We start from the raw sequence: 26612 nt of genomic DNA, 5'->3' as shown, positions 1-26612 counted from the left end.
ACCGGTTGTTTGTATATAATATTCCCTTTAATAAACAGGGGGATTATACGTCAGAGGCCGTTTTCGTAACAAGGTGTATAATCCTTTAACACTAGTACTCGCAGGGATCGAAGCAAATACATCGGAAATGCTTCTTTACGTATAAAGAAGATGTAACATGTATATAGCAGTAAGTTTTCATTTCGAACTCACTTTATCGCGAAAAGCGCCTACAACTATATTTAAGGTCAAACTGAGACTACAAGTTTTCATTTTTTGTTACTTCTATGTTGTCGTCGTTTCTTTCTTTTTTTTTTAAATTTCTTCAAAGCCTGTCATTTCTCCATGAGTTTACTGTACACATTATTGATTTCATATCGTTCAGTAGTGGTACAATATTCCTGCTATCAGTGAATGACAAAGACCTGTCTAAGACAGAAGTTCGATAAACTAGTAGTATTTGAATTATACTTAAATACATTATATTATCATCACATTCGTCGCCGCCATTAACGCATCAGGTAAAATACAATATACTAAGATAACAAACATAGTATTACCTTGTTTGGATTTCTATGTTCTTCTGAATGTCGTTCTACTGGGTTGTTTTTGGTCTCCTTAAATACAAATAAATGTTTCGCAAATGTTAAAAGTTAATTCTGATACTTATGTATGCACATGCGCCGCACATCTGCGCTGCATAATATCTTGCGTAATGAAATGATCATAGATCTTGAATGAGAAGCTACTGCATAATTCATACTGTGAAATGACCACAGTAAAAAAGAAAGAAGAAAAAACACTTTAAAAGCATGGACTAACTACGGGACCGAAAATTATTTTTTTTATGCTGCACAATGCTTTATTTTTCTCTTTTTTGAGATCAGTCAGGATTTTGTTCTGTTGTGAGCGTCCTTGGAAACACATCTGTTACAACGTGTAAGGATCAGTTGTTTATCTGAATTGTTATGAAATTACAAGACTCATTGCAAAATGAAAAGTAAACACTGAAAAAGCGACCATACGCAGTCTGGTGACTGACAAGACAGTATGTTTTAATCGTAAATTTATTTTTCAAAAGGTATTCTGTGTTTGATAATATAATCCCAAAACGTGACAATGCGAAGGAATTATATCCCGAGTGATATGATAATACGCATCCATACGACAAGTAGTTAGCTGTATTCTAGAGGAAATCACTTGTTAAAATATATCATTTCTATATTAAACTTGCAACACGCATTACGATACCTACAAATAATTTCATTGCCTGTGTTGTGCGTCGATGTGATTTTTAATACTGTATCGTTTTAAGTAGGACATACAATCAATCAGTGTGTTGCACTATAACTTTAGCTTCAGAGTCTTTTTGTTAAAAAAGGATAAAACCCCGACAGTGATTTGTCCTGAATATAATCATCTTGAGTGATATTATAAAAGGCATCTGAACGACAAATAATATTTTTTGATGAGTCCGCTTGCTGAAGCGAAGACATGGTTGTCTAATGACTATTCGATGTTTATGCGTGCGTGCATCCGTCCTGATGTCTGTCCGAACCATAACTTTGACATGCATGGAGCAATCTTTTTTACATTTGGAATGTATGTTAACCCCAGTGAGACGGGGCGTCATCCGTAAACCTCAGATTCATATCTCAAATGTCAAGGTAACAGTTGTAGGTTGATGGTCATGCCAGATCTTGTCCGGTCCATAACTTTGTCATGCATTGAGTAATTTTGTTTGTATTTGGCATGAATGTTTAACTCAATGAGATAGACTCTATCTCAAAGGAAAAGGTCACACTAAGTGGTCAAAGGGAGGGCTAGACATGTTGCCCGATGGCATCTAGTTAACAAGGGCAATCACCGATTTTCAAAGATTAAAGATTAAGATTCTAATATGTCAAGTATTTTGTATTGTGTTCACTTTTGAAGGTATTCACCGCCTATTTCACTGTTCTGTGTGTGTGTGTGTGTGTGTGTGTGTGTGTGATGTTTTTCGCTCACCTGAGCAATGCTCATGTGAGCTTTTCTGATCGCTCTATGCCCGGCGTCTGTCGTCTGTCAACACTTAGCTTGTGTATGCGATAGAGGCTGTATTTTTCAATTGCTCTTCAAGGAATTTAATAAGAATGATCATCTTGATGAAATCTAGGCCGAGATCGATAATGGGTTATCTGGGATCAAAAACTAGGTCAAATCAAAGAAAAGCCTTGTGTATGCGATAGAAGCTGTATTTTCAAATTAAACTTCATAAATTTTCGTCAGAATGATGACCTTGATGAATTTTAAGCCGAATTCGAACATGGGTCATCTTGAGTAAAAAACTAGGTCACTAGTTAAAATCAAAGAAAAACATTTTGTAAGCGGTAGAGGCTGTATTTTTTAATTAAACTTCATCAATTTTGGTCAGAATGAATACTTGTTAAAGTCTAGGCCGAGTTTAAAATTTGTCATCTGGAGTCAAAAACTAGGTCACTAGGTCAAATTAAAGAAAACCTTGTGTATGCGATAGAGGTTTTATTTATCAAACAGTCTTCATGAATTTGGGTCAGAATGATAACATTGATGAAATCTAGGCTGAGTTTGACAGAAAAGTCATCTGGGGTCAAAAAATAGGACACAAGGTGGAATAAAAAAAAAACACTTGTGTTTGTGATAGAGGCTGTATTTATCAATTGATCGTCACGAAATTCTATCAGAATCATTGCATTGATGAAATCTAGACTGAGTCCGAATAAGCGTGATCTGAGTTTAAAAACTAGGTCACTAGACCAAATCAGAGAAAAATCTTGTGTATGCGATAGAGGCTCTACTTTTCAATTGACCTTCCTGAAATTAAGTCAGAATGATTGCCTTGATGAAATCTAGGTAGAGTTTGAATATGAGTAAAAATGAAGGTCACTAGGTCAAATCGAAAAAAAGCCTCTTGTTTGCGATAGAGGCTGTGTTTTTCAACTGATCATCATGAAATTGCGTCAGAATGATAGCCTTGATAATATCTATGTCGAGTTTGAAACAGGGTGATCTGGGGTCAAATACTTAGGTCACTTGGTCAAGTCAAGGAAAAGTCTTGTGTATCGGGCTGCAGTTTACATTAGATTTTCATAAAATTTGGTCAGAATGGTTGCCTAGATAAAGTCTAGGACAAGTTCGAATATTGGTAGTCTGGGGTAAAAAATTAGGTCTCTAGGTCAACTCAAAGTAAAACCTTGTGTATGCAATAGAGGCTTTATTTTTCAACTGATCTTCATGATATTTTGTCAGAATGATAGCCTTTATGAAATTTAGGTCAAATTTGAATACTGGTCATCCTGGGTCAAAAACTAGGTCATTAGGTCAAATCAAAGGAAATACTTGGGTATACTCAAGATTTTTGCTCCAGTTTTAATGAAAAATTGGTCAGAATATTTGTTTCCATGAACTCACTTGGTCAAACATGTTTACACTGTTATGGTGCGTATGGTGTGTTTCTCAGGTGAGCGGCCTAGGGCCATCTTAGCCCTCTTGTTTTGCCAGTGCGCCGCATTAACTTTTGATGATATGCATAATAAAACACAGTTTCAATATCCATTTTTTAACTGGAAACGATAATTATTTCGATACATCATTTAACTCATTTTTGCAAAGTAAATATTTGTCATATTACCCTTACAGGAATGGAATATTTATAAAATATACCCGGTATGACATGAAAAGATAAAAGGCAAAGATTCACTGCCTTCTGACTTTTAAAATCATAATTAACACTTAATTGAAATAATTTCTTGAAATATATGTAATATAAAAGACACACACCTGCTCATATTTCTGTGTGTATTCCTTGCATTTTTCAACGCTAACTTTCAAGAGTCCCTCTAACACGTAGTCATTTTTCAGTTGTCTGGTGATATGGATATCATATTTCAAAGCAGACTGTTGTTCGGCAAAAGCCTGTTTCACAATGTCTGCTTCTTCCGATGTTAACGTTGTTAAATATATCGACATTGATTTAAGCTGAAAAAAGAAGAGAGAGAGTGCGATAAAGTGTATTTATTACATGCTTTATAAAGCATCGTAAAATACATCTATTAAAACTGCACTGTGAAATAACCGTGAAACTCATTAATGTACCAAACCGTTGAGAAACACAATATAAAAATAAAACAAAACTTTGCTTGTTTTAAGCGTGATCACCAGATTTCACACTTTCACAAGAGGCTACAACACTCGTGAAAATATTGCCTCTTCAATACTCTCGCTGAAAGGTACCTTGATAGTACAGTGATAAAATATTCATTTATTATGTATAGAAGACTTCATGAATATCGGTGAGCCCCCACATGGTTTGTTCCTTGATCGTTCCTATAAATCCGCAAGGAATTGTGACAGATATATATCTCCTTAAATGTAATTTATAACGATGTAACTTTAACATTTATATAGTACTCGTATGTTTTCTCAAGAAAAGCCTGGATAACGCTTTACCGTTAATATTGTTCATCAAATATGAGACAATACTGCAAATATCAAAGGAAGTGTGGTTTTTTTTTTTTTTTTTTTTTTTTTTTTTTTTTTGTATTTTGCACTTTTTGTATTGCCATCAAACATTATGCATCATTTCTTCAAAGTCCCTTAAAATGACAGTTTTTGAAAAAATGAAAAATTTAACAAGTAAAGCAACATTCGAAAGAAAGGGGTAAGTAAAGTGGTTGTTTTATAAACTCATTGTCATTGTTGATTATATATATTCGTCGTATTCAGTTCTGTAGCAGTTAACTTATGGACAAAAGAAAAATATTTAAAAATGAGAATATTTAAAAATCATTCAAGATAATTGCTTTATGCCTCCGCACGTTTCCTATGTTTTTTCTTATTTCATTTCAAGTCTTCAGAACTGTAGCAGTTACCTCCAAGGGATATAATTTAAAGGTCCACTACTAAAACCCGAACGAGTATTATACGAAAAGCAGAGTTTGTAGATGAGACTTCATATTTACTGAAAATATGACCCACTGTATCGGATCGGATCCAATAGTCGTGAATATGTTCAAGAATAACCAACAAGTAGACAAAAACCTTTCGCTTACTTCAAACCGAATATGTTTTCCGACTGCTTACGAACCCGTCGCGCATCTTCGGATTTTTGCGGAAGAATGCTCCGAAACGACGCTATAATTTAGAAACAGATCCAACGATAACGTGATGTTTACAAACATAGCATAGGGAATTCAACATTTTTGTAACTAACAAAAACTTTATGAAAATCATTCTTGTATTAGGTAATATACAGATATACTGCAAGTTTTCGGGTGGACAATTTAGGCCCTTCTGATACATGTGTTTAATATAAGAATTTATTCCACAATGAGAATGTCAACCTCTTTGTTGATTTTATAGTTAATCAAAATGTACTATTTTTAATCTAAAAAGTAAATAAAATCGATCAATTGTCGCTCCACTTTTTTCAGTACTTTTTCTAAAATATCTAATCTAAGGTATTTGATATCAGTATCATATCAGTTGCAAGTCTGAAGAAAACTCACAGCGTTTTATTTTGCACTGAAATCACTTCAGTTTGAACAACTGTTCAAGAAAAAAAAATGGAAAAAAATAACCTAAATTATGCTATTTTGTAATTTCGTGGCACATGAATCATAAAAATAATTCGTTGACCCACATTATTTAACCGACTTCACTTAATGTAATCCGAGCTTTTACGTTTAAATAAGAAACGATATGTCCCAGGTATTAGTCGTTGGATAATAATCATTGTTGACGAGATCAGTTGCGAAGGAAAAATATCACCAGGGCCCAGCCCACATGATGGTATAATACACATCGGAAGGACAATGACTTTATTCAAAGAACGTCAATGTTTGATAATAGAAATATGCTGCGTTTTAAATCAGACAAAATGTCCATTCGCAGTTCTTTCAAATGAGGCCCATTTTTCTTTAATTTAAAATTTGCACATTGGAGCGACAACTGTAATGTGACAGTTCTACTAAACTTCGTTAAAACATACGTAAGTTCATAAATACGTAATAACTATATTTAACATATTGCATAGTGTATTATAAATGTAAATGGTTCAATATTCTAAAACTTATTTGCTGAATAATTGCTACATGCATTCTTTGTCAATTATACATAAAAAATGAAATATTCTAGCAAACCATTGACAACTCCGCAACTGCTTTTGTACTGAACGTGTCACTAAACTTTTCCGTCTCCAATACTGTTTTCATACGAGTGAAACATTCTTCCAAAGCTTCGTCAGACAAACGATTATCTGTGGTGTGCATCAGGAAGTTTCTTACTTCAAGTAACTGAAAATATTAAATCAAATGTTCACCAAAAGCGATATTTCACATTGTACTTGACTTTCTTCGAATTCTTTATTTAATGGTGAAGAAAATCCATCATTTTGGTACCAAGATAATATATATATTTTGTTATTTTCTTTTTCTTAGATATTTAATAAAGGTTTGACTTGTTCATGCAAACTGCAGAAAATATTGTTGCATTCATTGTTTACTACCTCTCTCCCCTTTATGGTTCTGACTGCACCCATTTATGCACAACATTGAACGCCGTATTTTTCTAATCATTTTATTATGCATATTTTCTATTTTGACAACTGCTTCATTTGTTTTCAGTCAGAACCATAAAGGGGAGAAGGTAATGAAAATTGATGTAATGATATATATATATTCAATTTCATAGGATACAACAATGTATGCTTGTTTATCAATCAACATATATTTGAGAACATACATCATCGTAAACTTCATCCTGTGCTTCGTCTCCATCCAGTGAGAACAGTTTGCAGTATTTCATCATCTTGAAAACTAGCGCAGTGTCTGTATCTTCAGGTCCGGTATTGGGAATTTCGTTTCTCTCCGTTCCTCTAAACATAAACATGTTTGCAATCTTCCAGTAATATTCGTCGACAATTCTCTCTCTTCTTTGGAAAATACTAGTACTTGTAAAAGGCAAGAAATGTGAATCGATACTATTCGATCGTGTATAGTCAAACAAAGGTACGCCGTTGCGATGCCGTTCAAATGGGCAATCAATACTTTTACATATACTGCAGACTCTACAGTATTCTGAGACAAACGGGTAAGCCGTAGGCAATGTAAGTTGCCAAAGTTGTTTCTTTTTGTCCGACGCCGTTTGGTCCGACTGTTCTTCTGGCATTGTTTTCCAAACGATTTTTCTTGACTCATGTCCGTGTAAATCACGCAACCGGTCAAGGATTTTTTGACACAATCCTGACTGACATTGGCACTTAATTATCCAACACCCTTTTTTATTTCCTGTCCCTTTTTGATAAATTATACTTCCTTCATCTACGTCTTCAAAGAACTCGGGAAGATGAGAAAGTTCTTTTTCTTTCCAAGTAAGCAAATGAGCTTTCCATGTATCAATTATGTATTTGGAGAGACCAATCTTTGTGACAGTCAGTCCTGTACATCCTTTAGTCCAGTTAACCGTTTCACTATTAGATGACATATCTAACAGAAGCTGTAAATAATCTGTTATAATGATAATACGCACTTCAAATATTTATTTACTCCTGTCTGCATTTTACTATTAATATTCTTTTGAAGGTCACGTTGTTATTAAACAGCCACTTTGGATTAATTGAAGAAAGGTACTGCAAAACCCGTAGAGTAAATTACACATATTAGATAAAAATGCTGTTTACAAGTATATATTTTTTGTGTTAAAATCAAACAATATAACGCTTTCTGTGCAATTTATATTTTACATGTGTCTAGCTGAATGCCTGGCTTTTTAATAGTAACATTAGAATAAAATGTGTCAGTGAGCTTTTACGTGGGTTCTTTATGTCCTATAACAAAGCGGGTACGTGTGCTTGAAGGGAAATTGTACATTACTATTTTTTATGTCTGACATTTTCTAGTTTTGAAATAATAACATTTAATTGTCATTTCTCAATTTTTGATTGTGTTGCAGGGTGATTTCTTAATATAATGAAGGCCTATGGAAAAAACCAATAGTGGTGCAAACCTGTAAAAATGTGTGTTCTTTTCACACATACGTAAGTAGATCAGTGTTCTATTTTATGTATTATATTTTACTGATCATTTAAACTACCTGCGATTGACTACATTTAAAATCTATTGATTGTGTTTGATAGATTTTGTTTGGCTCGGTCTTAGTTCAATGTTGACGTACGTACTAAGAACAGATTAATGGAACTTCCTTCTATCTTATAATTCGGAACCCGATAATAACTTGTTAACGGCTTGAAACACAACGTTATGTATAAATATATGGCGATAGTGTTATGGGAAAGGATAGTGAAAAAACTAAAATATTTATCTTTTTTTTTCAACATTTTTGAATTGTAAATAACTATAGAACGATGTACTTAGACTTATTAAGGAGTAGCTTAGATTAATTGTATTTGAATCATACGCGAACAGTAAATATACAATATAATCAGATTATATTATTCCATAGTATTTGAAAGCTGATATCGTTTTTGTAAGAAGTAGAGTGATATGCTTTTGATGAACATTCAATTTGGGCTTGTCGTATTATTTGGCTTGTCGTCCTTTTTCGAACTTAGGTCTCTAACAGAATATCAAATAAGTCCATGTGAATCGATAAGACACAGACCACCCTTAGTGTCCACAGTTAATCGTTTCTCTGTCGAAACGGACACTTGCTTGCTGTCTTAACACAAAAAAACAGTTTTGTATAGTAAAGTAAGAACAAAATGGCTTGTAGTATTATTTGGCTTGTCGTTCTTTTTCTAACTTAAGCCGCTAACAGGACATCAGATAAGTCCATGTAAGTCGATAAGACACAGTCCAACTTTAGTGTCCACTGTCCACTGTCAAAAGGAACACTTGCTTAATGTCTTAACACAAGAAAACAGTTTTCCCGTTTTCAGGCTAAAACTACTCGTCTATTCATATAACCATTAATTACGTTTGCAGTATTTACTTTTTGCCTTAGCCTGTGTTATATTTGACCAAACTTGATTATGACAAAAATTACATTGCTTCCAAGTTTCGACGACGACTTTGTTGTTAATAAAGCCTGACGCCTTTTTACGAAAAGAAAAAATGACGCCCAGGTCACGTGATACAAACACTGTGACCTCACAAGCTTCAAAACGTCATCAAGTAGGTCAAGTGAAGATTCACAGTCAGCACACCTGCTAAATAGGTTGTCCTGTTACATAAATTTTGCCCTGTATAGACATATGCTACATTGTCTTTGTTATTATGGAAAACGTTTAACATGTTTGATAACATTATTTATATGATGTAAATGTAACCCACACCTCTGCATTCAGGAATTGCACAAGAAACAGAAATTATTTGCTCTCTGTAAACAAAAGTTCTACTGTTCTTGACCTTTGACGTAATACTTCAAAATCAACCGGGATCATTTGCTGGTCATGATAAGCGTCCTTATTACGTTTTGTGATCCTATGCTCAAGCTTTCTTAAGTTATCGTCCGGAAAGGGTTTAACTGTTCTGGGTCAATGTGACCTTGACTTTAGGCCTACTAACCTCAAAATCTATAGGGGTCATGACCAATCTCTCTATCAAGTCCGTGATCTAAGGCCCAAGCGTTCTTAAGTAATCTGGAAACGGTTAAACTGTTCTGGGTCACTGTAACCTTGACCATTGACCTACTAACCTAAAAATCAACAGCGGTCATCTGCTGGTCATTATCAACCTCTCTTTAACCTTGAATGGTACTTGGCCTAAGCGTTCATGAGTTATCGTCCAGAAACCGTTTAACTGTTCCTTGCTAATGTAACCTTGAACTTTGACCTACTGACTTCAAAGTCAATAGGGGTCATATTCCGGTGATGACCAACCTCCCTATCAATTTCCCTGATCCTGGACACAAACGTTCTTGAGTAATTGTTCGGAAACCGTTTTACTGTTCCTAGTCACTGTGACCTTGACCTTTGACCTACTGATCTCAAAATCAAAAGGGGTCATCTGCTGGTAATGAAAAACCTCCCTATCTACTTTCTTGATCATAGGCTTAAGCGTTCTTGAGTTATCATCCGAAAACCGTTAACTGTTCTAGATCACTGGTACCTTTACCTTTGACATACTGATCTCTCAATCAATAGGGGTTATCTGCTGGTAATGACCAATCTCCCTATCAACTTTCATGATCCTAGGGATGAAAGCCGAAGTTTCAAGACATTTCTGAAAATGTGAAATCTGATGATTTTTGAAAGGAAGGACTTGTGTTTTTGATCTAAACCAGTTCGTAACCTGTATCATATAACAAAGCTTTTGTGTTTAATATCTTCTATCAAATCGTCACGAAGAACATACGACCCGTCCGGGGATCTAATCCCGACCCTGAGATTCGTAGATATTCGCCCTGCCTATAGGAGAGATTGCCGTGACGTTTAATAGCTTTTTCGCTCATCTATGGATTTTAAAAATTTAAATTCAAACAGTTTTGAAATGCTTTCGATTTTCGTATATTCTCATTTAAATAGATTTAAAAATGAAAAACCATTTTAAATCACATATGATTCTAATAGCGGCGTAGCGAGACTCCACACGTTTAGGAAAATCACTGTAAGTTAAGCGTTTTTAATCAATCTATTTTATTTCGAAATAATAGTCAAAAGTAATCAATAAATGCTTGTTTATATCATTTCCATTGATAAAAAAATATTGATATAATTTGTGTTTTAAGAAAGTTTAACCCGTCAGAAAAACATCACTGTTTAAAAAAAAAACATAGACGCTCGGCTTCTGCCCATCCGATCTTTGTCTTATCTGTTCCAAAAATAGGAAACACAACGGATTTGTATGCAAACACAATCTCTCCTATTGAGCTTAGCGGGCGGGTCTGTGGAACATGAGTTTCTAAATGTAAGATATAATCTATAGTTTATGGAAATTGTTGTGTTTTTTGTAAGAAGTAGAGTGATCTGCTTTTGGTCAACATTGGATGACTGTTTGCTGAAATGTGCGACAATGAAACCCTTGATAACTGCGTGGAAAAAACTGTTGGCAGAATGTTATGGTTTTCCGTGTCAAACTAAGGCGAGCATCTGATACTGTTGAGAAGAATCATCTTAATATTAACTTGACAAATGAAGTGTTACGATATTACAAACTATAGATGGTAAATAATACATAGTGTTTGCTTCACTGGAAATAACACAGTTGTAAGATACACAGAACGTAGTTCTCACTTCATAATCTGACAAAAAATAGACTAAGCAAAATATACGAAAGGCAAAATGAACGACAAAAGGAATATAATTAGATTCCGACTTGTAACCGTCTGTAGCAAATATATCATTGGTAAATTCAAACCTTTTATGCTGAGTTTGTATCCTTATGCTTGGCCCTCACTATGGTTCCAAAGTTAACTCTTAAAACCTAGTTAAAGTCTCAGTCACACTACACCGTATAGCGTTAATGGACGTCTAACGTATAACAAAATTTTCAATCCGTTCTTGTCCGTTCGCATGCGTTTCTTTTCCGTTTCTCATGCGGCACCTGCGCTCCTTGTCCGGCGATGTTCATTCCATCCGATCGAAGGTTTTGAGCATGTTCAAAATTTAGAATGTACACCACCGGACAAAGTTGTCAGTTAGATTTACGGTAACAATGCGCAGATATACGTTTTGATTCTTACTCGTGCGTTCCCTATTCTAAAATTGACCGGTTCGCATTCGTTCTTGTCCGGTGGACCTGATTCTCGGCCGGACTACAAGAACGTTTTGACAGTTTCTCATGCGTTGCGCTTTGGTTTTACGCGGTATAAGTCCGTTACTAGTACGGAGTTATCCGTTAATTGAACGTTGTTCGTCCTGTATATATGCGTTAATCCTGCGGTCATTGTGCGTTTTATGCACCCCATACACCTATCGCGAGAGCATCGAGCAGCAGCAGGGGATGCCTTTCGTCACCGGATAACTTTCTGTCGCAGTTTTTCTATACGTTTGGCGTCCGTTAACGCTATACAGTGTAGTGTGACTGACACATTAGTCATTAACTTCAATAATACAAAACTTCCTACTGGCTCTGAACACTGCAAACAAATATGTAGCGTTATGAGGAACAATAACTAGATACAGAGGAATTTAAAAGGAAAAGGTACAGAATGTGATTAAAATTAACCTACGTTGCCAATTAAGCCTCCGTTTATGTATAAACTCTCGAATTTTCCTCTTGAATTTTGATAACGATATTGCAAATTTGACATTAATTTGCTAAATAAAGTCAATGTTATTAGATGTATGAAAGCAGCTTGCTGCTTTTACTGGCGTTTTTTAAAATGATATTTTACTAAAAGTAGAGCCATTTATAATATATCAAAGAATATATATATATATATATATATATATATATCACAACATCTATAATTAGAAATGTCATCCCCAAAATATGTAAAAAAGACATTATTCTGGTTGAAAAGACTGGCATTTTAGCTCACCTGAGCCAAAGGCTCGTGGTGAGCTTTTATGATCGCTCAATGTCCGTAGTCCGTAGTCCGTCGTGCGTCGTGCGTCGTGTGTCCATCGACAATTTCTTAAAAAATCTTCTTCTTGAAAACCACTGGGCATAATTACACCAAACTTCACAGGAATGATCTTTGGGTGGTCCCCTTTCAAAATTATTCAAATAATTGAATTCCAAGCAGAACTCTTGTTGCCATGGCAACCAAAAGGAAAAACTTAAAAAATCTTCATGTCCAAAACCACAGGACATAGGGCTATGATATATGTAGCATCATATAGTAGTTCTCTACCAAGATTGTTCAAATTATTCCCCTAGGGTCAAATATGGCCTCGCCCCGGTGGTCACATAGTTTATATAGACTTATATAGGAAGAAACTTTTAAAGTCTTCTTGTCTCAAACCACAAGGCCTAGGCCTTTGATATTTGGTATGTAGCATTGCCTTATGGTCCTCTACTAAGATTGTTCAAATTATGCCCCTAGGGTGAAAAGAGGCCCTGCCCGGGGGTACCAAGCTTTACACAGACTAACGTTTAAAAAATCTTCTTGTCTGATTGTCACTTGTATTTGAGTTATATAGAAAAATATACTTCAAAGATTATCTGATCATATTTTCTAGACTGTTTAATTAGAATTACCTGATGACCCCAAGTAAATCGGGTCACTTGACCGTAATCTTGACCTAATGACCTACGTTTTTGTTTTTTAACATACATACTTGAAATTTTGATATCTTATGCAGTTTTGCACACTGATCTTAACAGCATAGAAATTAGGACCACATAGGTAATTTTCGATAAAGATTTCAATACTCATTTTTAATGTTCTTATCGTGACCTGCTAACCAACTTTCTTGTTTTTGAAGCTACAGCAAAATGATTTGGACCACATTTATAATGTTTGATACAGATTTCAATACTCATCTTGAATGTTCTTTATCATGACCTACTTTCTTGTTTTTGAAGATACAGCGTATAGATTTGGACCACATGTAGAACTTTTGATATACATTTCAATACTCATCTTAAATATTATCTACCCTGACTTACTGACCTACTTTCTTTTTTTGAAGCTACAGGAAAGAGATTTTGACCACCTGTTAAATTTGTTAACAGATTTCAGTACTTATCTTGAAGAATCTTTACCATGACCTTCTCTCCTAGTTTTTGTTTTTGTTTTTTAAGCTTTAGCAAATAAATTGTTCAAGCAAGCAGTTAAACTCAGGTGAGCGATATAGGGCTAACATGGCCCTCTTGTTAATCAAATTCTAGTAAATTATGGTGAATTGAATTCAAATGTAATACATTCCTATTAACACACATAATATACTTAGTACAGCAAGGTAGAAGAACATACGTGCGGTACAGTTTTAACATGAGTCGTGTATAGCCTAAAATAGAACGCAAAAAAATCTAAGGAAATCTAATAACAGATTACGCCTGTGGAAAACTTTTTATCTTCACTATTTATTTCGATGTTTCTAATACCATGAAATATGTAATATATTTTAGATTTGTTAATAGATATAAGACATAAAGCAGAACTTAATTAGTGCAAGGGGCCTCCGTGGCCGAGTGGTTAAGGTCGCTGACTTAAAATCACTTGCCCCTCATCGATGTGGGTTCGAGCCTCACTCGGGGCGTTGAATTCTTCATGTGAGGAAGCCATCCAGCTGGCTTACGGAAAGTCGGTGGTTCTACCCGGGTGCCCGCTCGTGATGAAATAATGCACGGAGGTGCACCTGGGGTCTTCCTCCACCATTAAAGCAGGAAAGTCGCCATATGACCTATTATGTGTCGGTGCGACGTTAAATCCAACCACAAAAAAATAATTTGTGCAAGATTGCGTTAGTTTGTGTAAGAGTAAGAACCAATCTGATTTAAGTACATCTCCTATTACACTATGCTTAGGATCTGACGAGCTATTGATAGCCTCGTTCTGACGACCCTTCCGCTAGCCTATCAAAAGGCTTACTTACAGTATTTTGCAAGCTTAAAAGAATCTATGTGTAGCCTTGGGTCTTGATATTTACAATTCCTATGTCGTAAAGTGTCAGACAGCCGGTTAGCTCAGTCGGTAGGGCACTTGCTCTGTAAGCGAGGGGTCTCTGGTTCGAGCCTTGGATCGACAGCACCTTTTTCTTACTCTTTGTCATTCGAACAAGCCGTTTGATTGATTAAACAAGAGGGCCATGAAGGCCTTGTATCGCTCACCTGACCTATTGACCTAAAGATCATCAAGATTAACATTCTGACCAAGTTTCATAAAGATATGGTCATAAATGTGGCCTCTAAAGTGTTAACTAGCTATTCCTTTGATTTGACCTCGTGACCTAGTTTTTGAACCGACATGACCCAGATTCGAACTTGACCTAAAGATCATCAAGTTTAACATTCTGACTAAGTTTCATGAAGATACAGTCATAAATATGGCTTCTAGAGTGTTAACAAGCTTTTCCTTTGATATGACCTAGTGACCTAGTTTTGACCCCACCTGACCCAGATTTAACTTTAACCTAAAGATCATCAAGATTAACATTCTGTCCAAGTTTCATTAAGATATGGTCATAAAGTGTTAACTAACTTTTCCTTTGATTTGACCTCGTGACCTAGTTTTTGATCCGACATGACCCAGATTCAAATTTGTCTTAAAGATCATCAAGTTTAACATTCTGACTAAGTTTCATGAAGATACAGTCATAAATATGGTCTCTATAGTGTTAACAAGCTTTTCCTTTGATTTGACATGGTGACCTAGTTTTTGATTCCACCTAACCCAGATTTAAGCTTGAGCTATAGATCATGAAGATTAACATTTTGACCAAGTTTCATTAAGATATAGTCATAAATGTGGCCTCTACAGTGTAAACTAGCTTTTCCTTTGATTTGACCGGGTGACATAGTTTTTGATCATACATGACCCAGATTCAAAATAGACCTTAAGATCATCAATATTAACATTCTGACTAGGTTTCATGAAGATACATCATAAATGCGGCCTCTACAGTGTTAACAAGCTTTTCCTTTGATTTGACCTGGTGACCTAGTTTTTGACCCTATATAACCCGATATCGAACTTTTTCAAGACTTTGTTGAGGATAACACTGTGATCAAGTTTCATTAAGATTGGGCCAAAATTGTGACCTCTAGAGTGTTAACAAGCTTTTCCTTTCATTTGACCTGGTAACCTAGTTTTTGACTCCGGATAACCCAATAAAGAACTCGTCCAAGATTTTATTAAGGGTAACTTTCTGACTAAGTGTCATTAACATTGGGCCAAAAATGTGACCTCTAGAATATTAACAAGCTTTTCCTTTGATTTGACCTGGTGACCTAGTTTTTGACCTCAGATGATCCAATATCAAACGCGTCCAAGAATTTTTTAAGGGTAACATTCTGACCAAGTTTCATTAAGGTTGGGCCAAAAATGTGACCTCTAGAGTGTTAATAAGCTTTTCCTTTGATTTGACCTGGTGACCTAGTTTTTGATCCCGGATGACTCAATATCAAACTCGTCCAAGATGTTATTGAGGGTAATATTCTGACCAAGTTTCATTAAGATTGTGCCAAAATTGTGACCTCTAGAGTGTTAACAAGCTTTTTCTTTGATCTGACCTGGTGACCTAGTTTTTGACCCCAGATGACCCAACATCAAACTCGTCCAAGATTTTATTGCAGGTAACATTCTGACCAAATTTCATTAAGACTGGGCCAAAAATGTGACCTCTAGAGTGTTAACAGTCAAATTGTTGACGACGGACGGACGGACGACGGACAGAGGGCGATCACTAAAGCTCACCTTTGAGCACTTCGTGCACAGGTGAGCTAAAATAGTTTGCAAAAATTGAAATAGCAATATTGGAAATCCAAAAGATACAGAGGACGAATGTGAATGGGTCATTCTCAGATATTTAGATGATCAAGTACTTTAGTCAGATTGGAGTAAGATCTTAACGCACTATTTCTGCTTAATACCACAGTCACACATACGGCGCGGATAGCTACGTTTAGCTACGGATAGAAGCGTAGTAATCCGTATCGATCCGTACTTGAGCCGTACGGACTTGTACGGACTGATACGGGTTACTACTTTAAGGTACGGCTCAAGTACGGATCGATACGGATTACTACGTTTCTATCCGTGGCTAGACGTAGCTATCCGCGCCGTATGTTTGAGTATAAAATACACTATCCCAAAGACTAACAAGAGGACCATGATGGTCCTGAATCGCTCTCCTGTCCCAACATGACCCAATTTTCATGAAGATCCATTGAAAAATATGACCTCTAGAGAGGTCACAAGGTTTTCCTATTATTTGACCTAATGACCTAGATTTTGATGGCACATGACCCAGTTTTGAACTTGACCTAGATATCATCAAGGTGAACATTCTCACCAATTTTCATGAAGATCTCATGAAGAGTATGGTTTCTAGAGAGGTCACAAGGTTTTTCTATTTTTATACCTACTGACCTAGTTTTGACCACACGTGACCCAGTTTCAAACTTTATCTAGATATCATCAAGGTGAACAATCAGACCAATTCTCATGAAGATCCATTGAAAAATATGGCCTCTAGAGTGGTCAAAATGTTCTTCTATTTTTAGAACTACTGACCTAGTTTTTGACCGCAGTTAACCCAGTTTCGAACTTGACCTAGATATCATCAAGATGAACATTCAGACCAACTTTCATACAGATCCCATGAAAAATATGGCCTCTAGAGAGGTCACAAGGTTTTTTATTATTTGACCTACTGACCTAGTTTTTAACGGCACGTGACCCAGTTTCAAATCTGACCTAGATATCATCAAGTTGAACATTCTGACCAATTTTCATGAAGATCCATTGAAAAGTATGGCCTCTAGAGAGGTCACAAGGTTTTTCTATTTTTAGACCTACTGACCTAGTTTTTGACCGGAGTTGACCTAGTTTCGAACTTGACGTTTGTTTGTTTGTTTGTTTTGGGTTTAACGCCGTTTTTCAACAGTATTTCAGTTATGTAACGGCGGGCAGTTAACCTAACCAGTGTTCCTGGATTCTGTACCAGTACAAACCTGTTCTCCGCATGTAACTGCCAACTTCCCCACATGAATCAGAGGTGGAGGACTAATGATTTCAGACACAATGTCGTTTATCAAATAGTTACGGAGAACACACGCCCCGCCCGAGGATAGATATCATCAAGATGAACATTCAGACCAACTTTCATACATATCCCATGAAAAATATGGCCTCTAGAGAGGTCACAAGGTTTTTCTTTTTGTAGACCTATGACCTAGTTTTTGACCTCAGTTGACCCAGTTTCAGACTTGACCTAGAAATCATTAAGATGAACATTCAAACCAACTTTCATACAGATCCCATGAAAATATGGCCTCTAGAGAGGTCACAAGGTTTTTCTATTATTTGACCTTCTGACCTAGTTTTTGATGGCACGTGATCCAGTTTCGAACTTGACCTAGATAATATCAAGGTGAACATTCTGATTAATTTTCATGAAGATCCATTGAAAAGTATGGCCTCTAGAGAGGTCACAAGGTTTTTCTATTTTTAGACCTACTGACCTAGTTTTGGATCGCACGTGACCCAGTTTCGAACTTGCCCTGGATATTATCAAGATGAACATTCTGACCAACTTTCATAAAGATGCCATGAAAAATGTGACCTCTAGAGTGGTCACAAGCAAACGTTTACGGACGAACGAACGGACGGACGACGGACGCCACGCGATCACAAAAGCTCACCTTGTCACTTTGTGACAGGTGAGCTAAAAATAAAATTACGTGCATGCATACTGTAATAATCTGTACAAAAGTGCATGTACAAACAGAATGTCGTTACGCCAAACGCTTAGTAAGTTTGAATATGTAATTAGCAACGCGTTTATAAAAATCTGTTTCACTTTCAAATTTATGTCCATTAAAAGAAAACATGATTATAAAATGGTTGAAAAATGGATTGACTGAAACAGGTAAGTTCATCAATCTTGAAACAAATTATGGTAAAATTGATATATACCAATGCTCATGAAACTTTTACCGTTTTCAGGCTCGTTTATTAATACAACCATTTACTTGCGAGTGTTTTTTTCATTTTCTGCCTTATTATTACATTTTCTTCAAAGTTTGATGTCGGACAACAAAGAAAGGTGCTGAAAATCCACTGCTACAGAACAGGGCAAACAACAATTAAGATGGCCGCAATTTTCCAAATTTCCAAATAATTGCCTTAAATTCGATCAAACACGTACATATGGAAGAGGTATAACTCTGCAAAGGTCAAAGCTATATATAACGACAATCACCTAATATTGATTGAGGAATTTACCGCTCTGAAATGTTACACATACAAATCGCGGGCTTAGCGCAAAACGGTTGTAACTGAAATTTTTTTACAAAAATCACTTTTTTTTTACACTTTTCAACCTATTTTACATGTCTACATAATCCTGTAAAATACTTGGTTTGAACTCTGAAGATTTATGTGTTATTTTATATTTTTGCCAAAAGGTTGTATCTGCAAGAGCTGTTTTGTTTTTGCGCAAAACGGTTGTAACTGCCAGTTACAACCGTTTTGCACAATAATGTATTCATTAACGAACAAGTACAAAGGAAACTAAATTAAGTTGATGACATCATCAGTGACATCAACATTTTTGTTTGTGTGGTGGTGTTGGAGGGGGTCCAATTAATGCGATATGTAATATTTGATATTGGAAAAATTACAATGAATTCTAGCTAGGTTCATTGCACCTTGTTAGTTATGTTCCTATTTAGTTGTTAACATTTTAGCGAAATACTTATGCAGAACGAAAGTAATTATAATATGACATTGGAGACACAATTGCACATAGCTTTCTACTGTAAAGATATTTCCTACTCTATAGTTTATATTCAAGATGTGCTAGCATCACAGTTAATACAAAAGGGGGAGGGGGAGAGGTGTTGCGATCACAACACCCTTTATCAGCAAAGTTTGCATTATTCTTCTTTGTTTTCTTTTTTTTCGGCATGCCACGCTCGCCAACTTGCATTTATTTACAATATACAAATACAGAGGTACAAGAGGGGGTACACATACAGTTAAGTCAGTATGGGATGTCAATGAAGGAATCCATTTGGATTAATTACAACTAATTAAAACTACTGTCTGAAGAAATCACAATTAAAGTTCAACCACAAAATGAAATTTTAGAAACATTTCAAACTGCATCCAGATGATTATTCGATGAAAAATGTTGTGGAGCATTGGAGGAGCTGTGGCTCTCATACATAAAACTGCATAAAACTTATCCCATTATTGCATCTAGAAAGCCAAAGATTTTAAGCAATTTGAATACATGAATTGTAATTTGAGTATCAATGGATTTTCCGCACGTGTGACAGTGATATATAGACAACCAACAACAAAAAAAGGTCCTAGGCAGATATGCGCAGTTGATAAGGCTGTTATCATTGTGGAACACACAAATTTCTATTTTGATATTCTACCCATGCACGTGGCCATACATTTGATGTTGTTATAACCAGGGACAGCAGCAGAATAATATCAGGTGCCGAGGTCATCGATCCAGGTGTTAGTAACAATACTGGTGATATGTCACAAGACCATTATGCAATTCATTTCAATGCCTGTGCCACAAAACAGGCACCGGTCAGAGGACGTTTTCTTTTTATGAAATTATGCTCTATTGAAGTATATTCTTTCAGATAAGGCCTCGCAGCGTTCCTTCTACTAAATACATTTCCAGAAGGCACAGACCTAGCTGTCTTTGGTTTACAGACAAACTTTATAGGGCTAACCACTTAAAGCGCAAGCTTGAGCAGAAATGGAATTAATGTAACATTAACAATCGACCACCAACTTTATAGGGACCCATGTGTTACATGTACCATAAATACATTCCTAATTTAGGTACAAACTTCTCTAATATGGTAAAGTCATGTGACACTGACTACAAAGGTTTGGCCAAGATAACCAAAAGCCGGGAGACAGTCAAGATGCTGCCCGTGCCTCCAACGCATCCTCAATTGAACTTGCACAGAAGTTTAGGACTTTCTCATCAATAAATTGAAAACATTAGGAATGACATTATTTCACATAGCCAGTCTGATTGTGATATAGCAGACTTTTACTTGTTCAGAGCATCAGGAAGAAGAAAAATGTCTTGGTGATTTGGCTCCTGCAACAACAGAAGAGGTAAAACAAATCGTACAAAAATCCCCAAACTAATCCTGTGTACTCGACCCTTTACTATCATGGCTTTTGAAAAAAATGTCTTGATGAGCTAACAAACATCATAAATACATCAATGGAATTAGGTTAATATTATACCAAAATAATTTAAAACAGTGCGAAGATAAGACCTCAGCTTAAGAAACCAGGTCTTGAACCAAATATTCTCAAAAACGAAAGCTTGTATCTAAGCTCCCTTTCATTTAAAAAGTCATAGAAAATGTGGTAGATGCGCATCTTCAGCAGCATTCGAGTGAAATTAAGCTACATGAGGGACTGCAGTCTTTATTAAACTGAGTCGGCTGATAAAAGTACAGAATGGTATCTTCTCATCTCTTGACCAAAAATCTAAAAAGTGTTTGTGCTACTTGATCTTTCTACAGCTTTCTACACGATTGACCACCACACAGTGTTACACAAACTCAAACATCAATTTGGAGTCACAGACAAAGCACATGCATGGATGTCATCATATTTAAGTGACCGCTAACAAATGGTGTATTGATTGTGAGTTGTTGACGCCTTTGATGATTATTATGTTAATATAACTTATTATATATAATAAATAAATTATAATTGTAAATGTTTATTTCTGTCGCGAAGGTTGCTTTACAGCATTAAAATGCTAAAGTTATAATATATTGTGTTTCATATTCATATTATTTAGTCAACAAAAGCAGCACTAATTGGTAGTTAGGTAAGTTAACTTGAAATGAAAACACACACACACACACACACACACACACACACACACACACATTAAGTCAGAATTAAATATTCACATAAATTATTGGAAAAAAATCATTTTCATTTTGGATACAATCATTTAAATATTTTCCCAAAATCTCTTTATTTTAAGTACAAAACAGTTGTTACTGACAGATACAACCCTTTTGCTCTTAAACATTTTCCCCAAATCTCTACATTTTAAGTGCAAACAGTTGTAACTGACATTTTTACAAATTACTCTTTTTAATGCAAGAACAGAGCTAGTGCTGATAATATGTTAAATGAAATGCAAAAATAGGTTTCAATGCAATAAACTTGGTTTGAAGGATGAAAGCTTCAAAAATTATTAAGTTTTATTGTCTTTCTGTAAAATTTTCAAAATTGAAGTTACAACCGTTTAGCGTTAAGCCCACGAAATATTGATGAGCTATTACTGTTTGCATTTTCAGTGGTATAAATCAAACATTGTATCAAGGATTGAAGTTTGGTTATTTAGATAAATCAAATAAAGGGAAACATAATCGTGGATAAGATCTGAGTAATCAGTGCTGTAATAGATGTCAACTGATTTTGATAAAACAATTTCAATTGAAAACTACGTTACTTCACTTGTTTTAATCACGACGGTGGCATTTTCAAAATGTAAAAGATGTTACTATATAATTTAATTTAAATGCTGCTTTTATTTCTTTAAAAACTAAACATGTTACTTTTAATTTTCATTTAAACTATTTTGAATGTAGCTTTGGTGTATTTATTGGTTTATAATAGAATGGCTGCCTGACATATTATGTATATCCTAGTAAATTAACGAGAATGTAGAATCGAACATATAATGAAATTGATTTTCTTTTAAAATTCAAGTGAATTAGATCATTCTACTAACGGTTATGTTTGGTTCTTTTAAATATTTGAAAGGATTTATAAAGTTAATGTTTGAAATGTCTAAATACAAACTGCATTTTCCTATCATAATTCAGCTAAGTATTTACGACCTCATTTTAAAGTATCTGATCACACAAACGGAAATTAGCATATAAAGTTCTAAACCTATCAAAGCAGTTTATGATACGAATGTATTAATGTACCTTTTGGTGGTGCCTGAAAGTTTAACCTATTTTGTTCGAAATAGAAATTTTCAGATATAACATAATGCCTTCAATCCCTTCAAAACCCTTCAACAAAAATCTTTCCATGCGAATTCCAAACTTTTACTAATACTTATAGTTACTTATCCCTGTATTTCCCATCCTTAGTTACATTTCATCTTTAAGTTAATGCCCTATTGCATGCTTCCTATTTGCTTGATTTTTTAGTTCTCTTGTTGCTATTTATTTTATATCTCTCAGTCTTCAGTTCCAGTTTTGGTTAGCTAGTCAGCATGCCAATAGACTATGTATTTTAAACCTTGTTTTTATAACGACTCAGTCTATAGCTCCAAAGCTTTTGTCAGCTAGTTAGCATGCCGCTAGACTATACTGTTTTTGACTCACTGTGAGATAATTGCTGATCAGTTCTTCACAAATCTAATTTGAGGGGATATTTGATTTCTTAAGACTAATTTTCTTTCCTGTCGCACTTTTGGGCTGGTTTTGCAATTCAGTCTCTTATTTACATGTAGTTTTATAGAAGTTTTTAGGCCATTGGTCAGAATCAGCAGCTTTCCTACAGATTTTAAATTTTAAATGTGCTTAAATGTGATACATTTCATGTGCTTTTAGATTATATGTGTATGTATATTATATGTGTGGGTAAGTGCTTACATGTATGTATGCATGTAAATATGTATATGTATGTTATGTAATGTATATGTGTGTATGTGTATGTATGTGTATGGGTGTACGTGTAGATATGTATATAAAAATAGTGTCTTACATTATTAATTTTAATAATTTTTATCTTACTTATGGACCCTTACTTTGCTTGTTATGTTTCTTTAAACCATATGCAATGTTTTAAATGTATATGTATTTTATAATCATAACTAAATATTTTAGTTACAGGCTGTTTGTTATTTCAAATGCTTCTTATGTCTTTGTTTAATAGTCGGCAAATAGCTAATTACTAATGCTAATGTTATATTGTTAAAACATCCGTACCGAAGAGAAATACGAAAACATCTTAATATCGAACGTGGCAAACAAGGTGATAATTAATGATCTCATGTTTGCATTTTGACAATAAAGTTGGTCTACTCCTTTGTTTAAATCATAAAATTCTATTATTTTATATTTGCATTGTTTTTATTACTTCAATCATGCTTTGTGTTGACCTTATTGTTTTATGTGTTAATTATTAAAATGAATTCATAAAAATTGAATGCAAGCACGCAAACAATTAAGTGATCGTATTAAAACTACTACTGATCAATGCCTTGATTGTTTGAATTAAGGTTTGTATTTTTTCTTTAAGTTATACATTTCTATTAAGATGTGTGCAAACTAGTTAAAGCTAGCTAAAGTTATACTGTTTGAGAAAGTGGTTCTTAACAAAGAACAATAATAGATGACGATAATGTGGCAAAAATCAGATGTCCTAAAATCTTTTAAAAGAAAAATGGGCAGATTTGAACGTTTGAAATGTAGGGGGAAAGGAATAGATAGTTTATTTACAAAAAAAAAAAAAAGAAAAAAAAGAATTGCCATTATGGTAAAAAAGTCTATAAAGTATGGTGTTCTTGAAACATGTCATTGTCACAACATGGTTCCAGTTCATGTAATGTAGTCAGTTAGATTTCAAGGGCGCATGTATACTTCCATGAAATAGTGATATGTTAGAGCCTTATTTTTGACGAGAGGTCCCAGGTTCGAGTCCCGGTCAGGACGAGCAAGGTATCGGACAATGAATTTTCACTACATTGAATATGTCTAATAAAAAGAATGTTGCATTAAAACGTAACATTAGCCTAATGTTAAGATAGGGCAACTCCGACTTAAAAATGTTATTGTTCAACTCAATATAACATTACTAATGTTTCAGAGAATAACGCGTAATTAGATAACAGCTGCTTTAAGTTTTAAAAAGATCTAATCTTGTAAATAATAACATCAAGTAAAAATAAAATAAAACTTACTTTTTATTTGCTTATGAAGTACTTTCCTGTCGTGCGAATGTCTCAATTATAGCAATGCGTCGCAAGTTTGTTTACCTGTATCCATGGATCATTTACAAGATTTGATAAGTTACTGGTATAAGATTACTAATTAGATTTGTTAAAACATTGGTACAGTGATAAATTACTACCAACGTCGGATTTTGTTTCTCTATCTAGTATCTCTACCTATTCAACGTAATATAAAAAAGCATTGAACATGATTATTTCATTTAAGTTAATAACCATGAATAAAACAATATAAGCATTGCGGAAATTTTAAATACACGCGTTAAGTAAAATACAAACAAATTAAATAACAGCTGTAAGAATAAATCTCCACTACAGCGTCTTGAAAATGTTTTGAATTACATAACAGGAAAAATGTTCTTCTGTAAAGATCTAAATAAGCCACTGTAATAGGGGATGAAAATCCCCGAGACGATAACGTCCGTATATAGTTATTCGTCTTAATTTTGTTGTCTGCATACACAGAGGCAATTTTTTCGATGTTTTCCGGTTCCGGTTTATGTACACACCGCTGACTGGCTGTCTGCATGAACATCCGAGCTCCCCAATTCAGTCACAGAAATTAGTAAACCGCGCCAATATGAGTATTTTGCTTCTTTTTCGGAATGAAAACTGTACATGCAACTGAAAAACACTTTTAAAATTGTAAGGAAGTGGAAAGGCCGTCAAGTTTCTGCGTGGAGTGCAAACAAACAAACGAAAATTCCTAAAGCCAGTGCGAGAAAGCGGTGAATGACGTCACCGTCACGGCTTCTGATAAATTTGATGATATTCGCTGTAAAAGGTATGATGACTCTAAATGTAAACTTTTAGAGCGAAGTTTCACTTTCTTTAGAGTGTTGAATATTTCTTTGTAAGTGAATATATGTAAAAGATAAATCCCCATGCTAGGCAGTGCCTTAATTCATATTACAGTACGTAATGTGAAATTATGCATTAAACTATAAAATTTGGATTTAAGAATTTCGTTCGCTTTTTTCTATCATGAGTATTTTTCTGAAGACAAATTGAAAGTTTAACACACACGCACACACACACACTGTTTCGAGATAAAAATGTGTGGTTTGGTGGTTTGCAAACATAGGTTGTTGTTATATTTAAGGAATTACTATTTCTCCCCGTTCCTTTTCGCATAGCAAAATATTGGTATATATTAACAAACTTACTGTTTGTAAATTGCCTTTTAATAGGAACATTTGAAACATGTCTGGCGGCGCCGAGTATATGGGATACACTTTTATTTTGGACTCTGCAAAGATGGTTACGAATAGTTTCGGAGCGATAAACTGAAAACAGTGAATAGTTTGTAAAATGACCCACGATATTGCACAATAGATTTTACTGAATAAACAAAAAATGGCAAAAAGAAAACATAAAAACGTTTGTAATGCAACTTATTATGTGATATAAAAATGTTATCTGTCTTTCTTCTCATTTGTGGAGCAGAAAATATTCTTTTTATTTACAATTTCGTCAAAATGTTGATCCGATTTATTGATAAGGGAGGTTACTCAAGGGAGGTAAGTCAAGTTTTCTATTTCTGACCTTAGTATGATCTACTTACCTATGGTATAACGCTCTCTCATATTCTATAAATAGAACACACCGCAGATATACAATATTACAACGCGTGAATTGCGGACAAGGGAGCGTTCATGTATTTTACAATAACCTTTCAGTAAACTTCAAATAGAATATAAAAAATAAAAATAGGGAAAATTACGCTTTTCCTGCATAAAATTCATTGAAAAAAAATACAACAACGTATTAACAAATTAAATAAAGGAATCAATAAGCATACATATATTGAAATGAACGTAGGAAGTACCACAGTTAACATATTTTTAAATTTTTGCCTTATTTCCTTTGTTGATAGGTACAGTGATGTAATTTCAGAAAACGCACATTTTTGCAGATTTATATAATTTTAATGGTTACCTTAATTTTGAAACATAGAGTTTCCAATTTGTGACCATATGTTCAACTGGTCAGAATATTTCCAAATATTTATAAACTCATCTTGATTCTAACCTTTGACTTTTTATTTTTTTTCCTTATGTGT

General features: G+C 34.6%; 1 protein-coding gene across 1 annotated transcript; it reads right to left on the bottom strand.

Annotated features, from left to right (window-relative positions):
• Window positions 1-470: 470 nt before the first annotated feature.
• On the bottom strand, window positions 471-24688 carry LOC128551628 (uncharacterized). The gene is made up of 5 exons (XM_053532523.1): window positions 24503-24688; window positions 6739-7491; window positions 6138-6290; window positions 3778-3975; window positions 471-596 (listed from the first exon to the last, which is right to left on the bottom strand). Exons 2-5 carry the CDS (start codon window positions 7477-7479, stop codon window positions 516-518), a joined length of 1173 nt encoding a protein of 390 aa, XP_053388498.1. The 5' UTR covers window positions 7480-7491; window positions 24503-24688; the 3' UTR covers window positions 471-515.
• Between the last annotated feature and the right edge of the window lie 1924 nt (window positions 24689-26612).

This window comes from Mercenaria mercenaria, unplaced genomic scaffold (assembly GCF_021730395.1).
Source record: "Mercenaria mercenaria strain notata unplaced genomic scaffold, MADL_Memer_1 contig_137, whole genome shotgun sequence".
Lineage (NCBI taxonomy): Eukaryota > Metazoa > Mollusca > Bivalvia > Venerida > Veneridae > Mercenaria > Mercenaria mercenaria.
The sequence above is the reverse complement of the archived record's forward strand: the minus strand, read 5'-3'. Positions and strand labels throughout refer to the sequence as shown.

Coding starts and splice junctions, on each gene's coding strand:
- LOC128551628 (XM_053532523.1), bottom strand. CDS start 7,479: ATGTCATCTAATAGTGAAACGGTTAACTGGACTAAAGGATGTACAGGA. Junction 3,976..6,137: donor CAGTTGCGGAGTTGTCAATG/GTTTGCTAGAAT, acceptor TTCTTTTTTCAG/CTTAAATCAATGTCGATATA. Junction 597..3,777: donor ACACACAGAAATATGAGCAG/GTGTGTGTCTTT, acceptor TTTGTATTTAAG/GAGACCAAAAACAACCCAGT.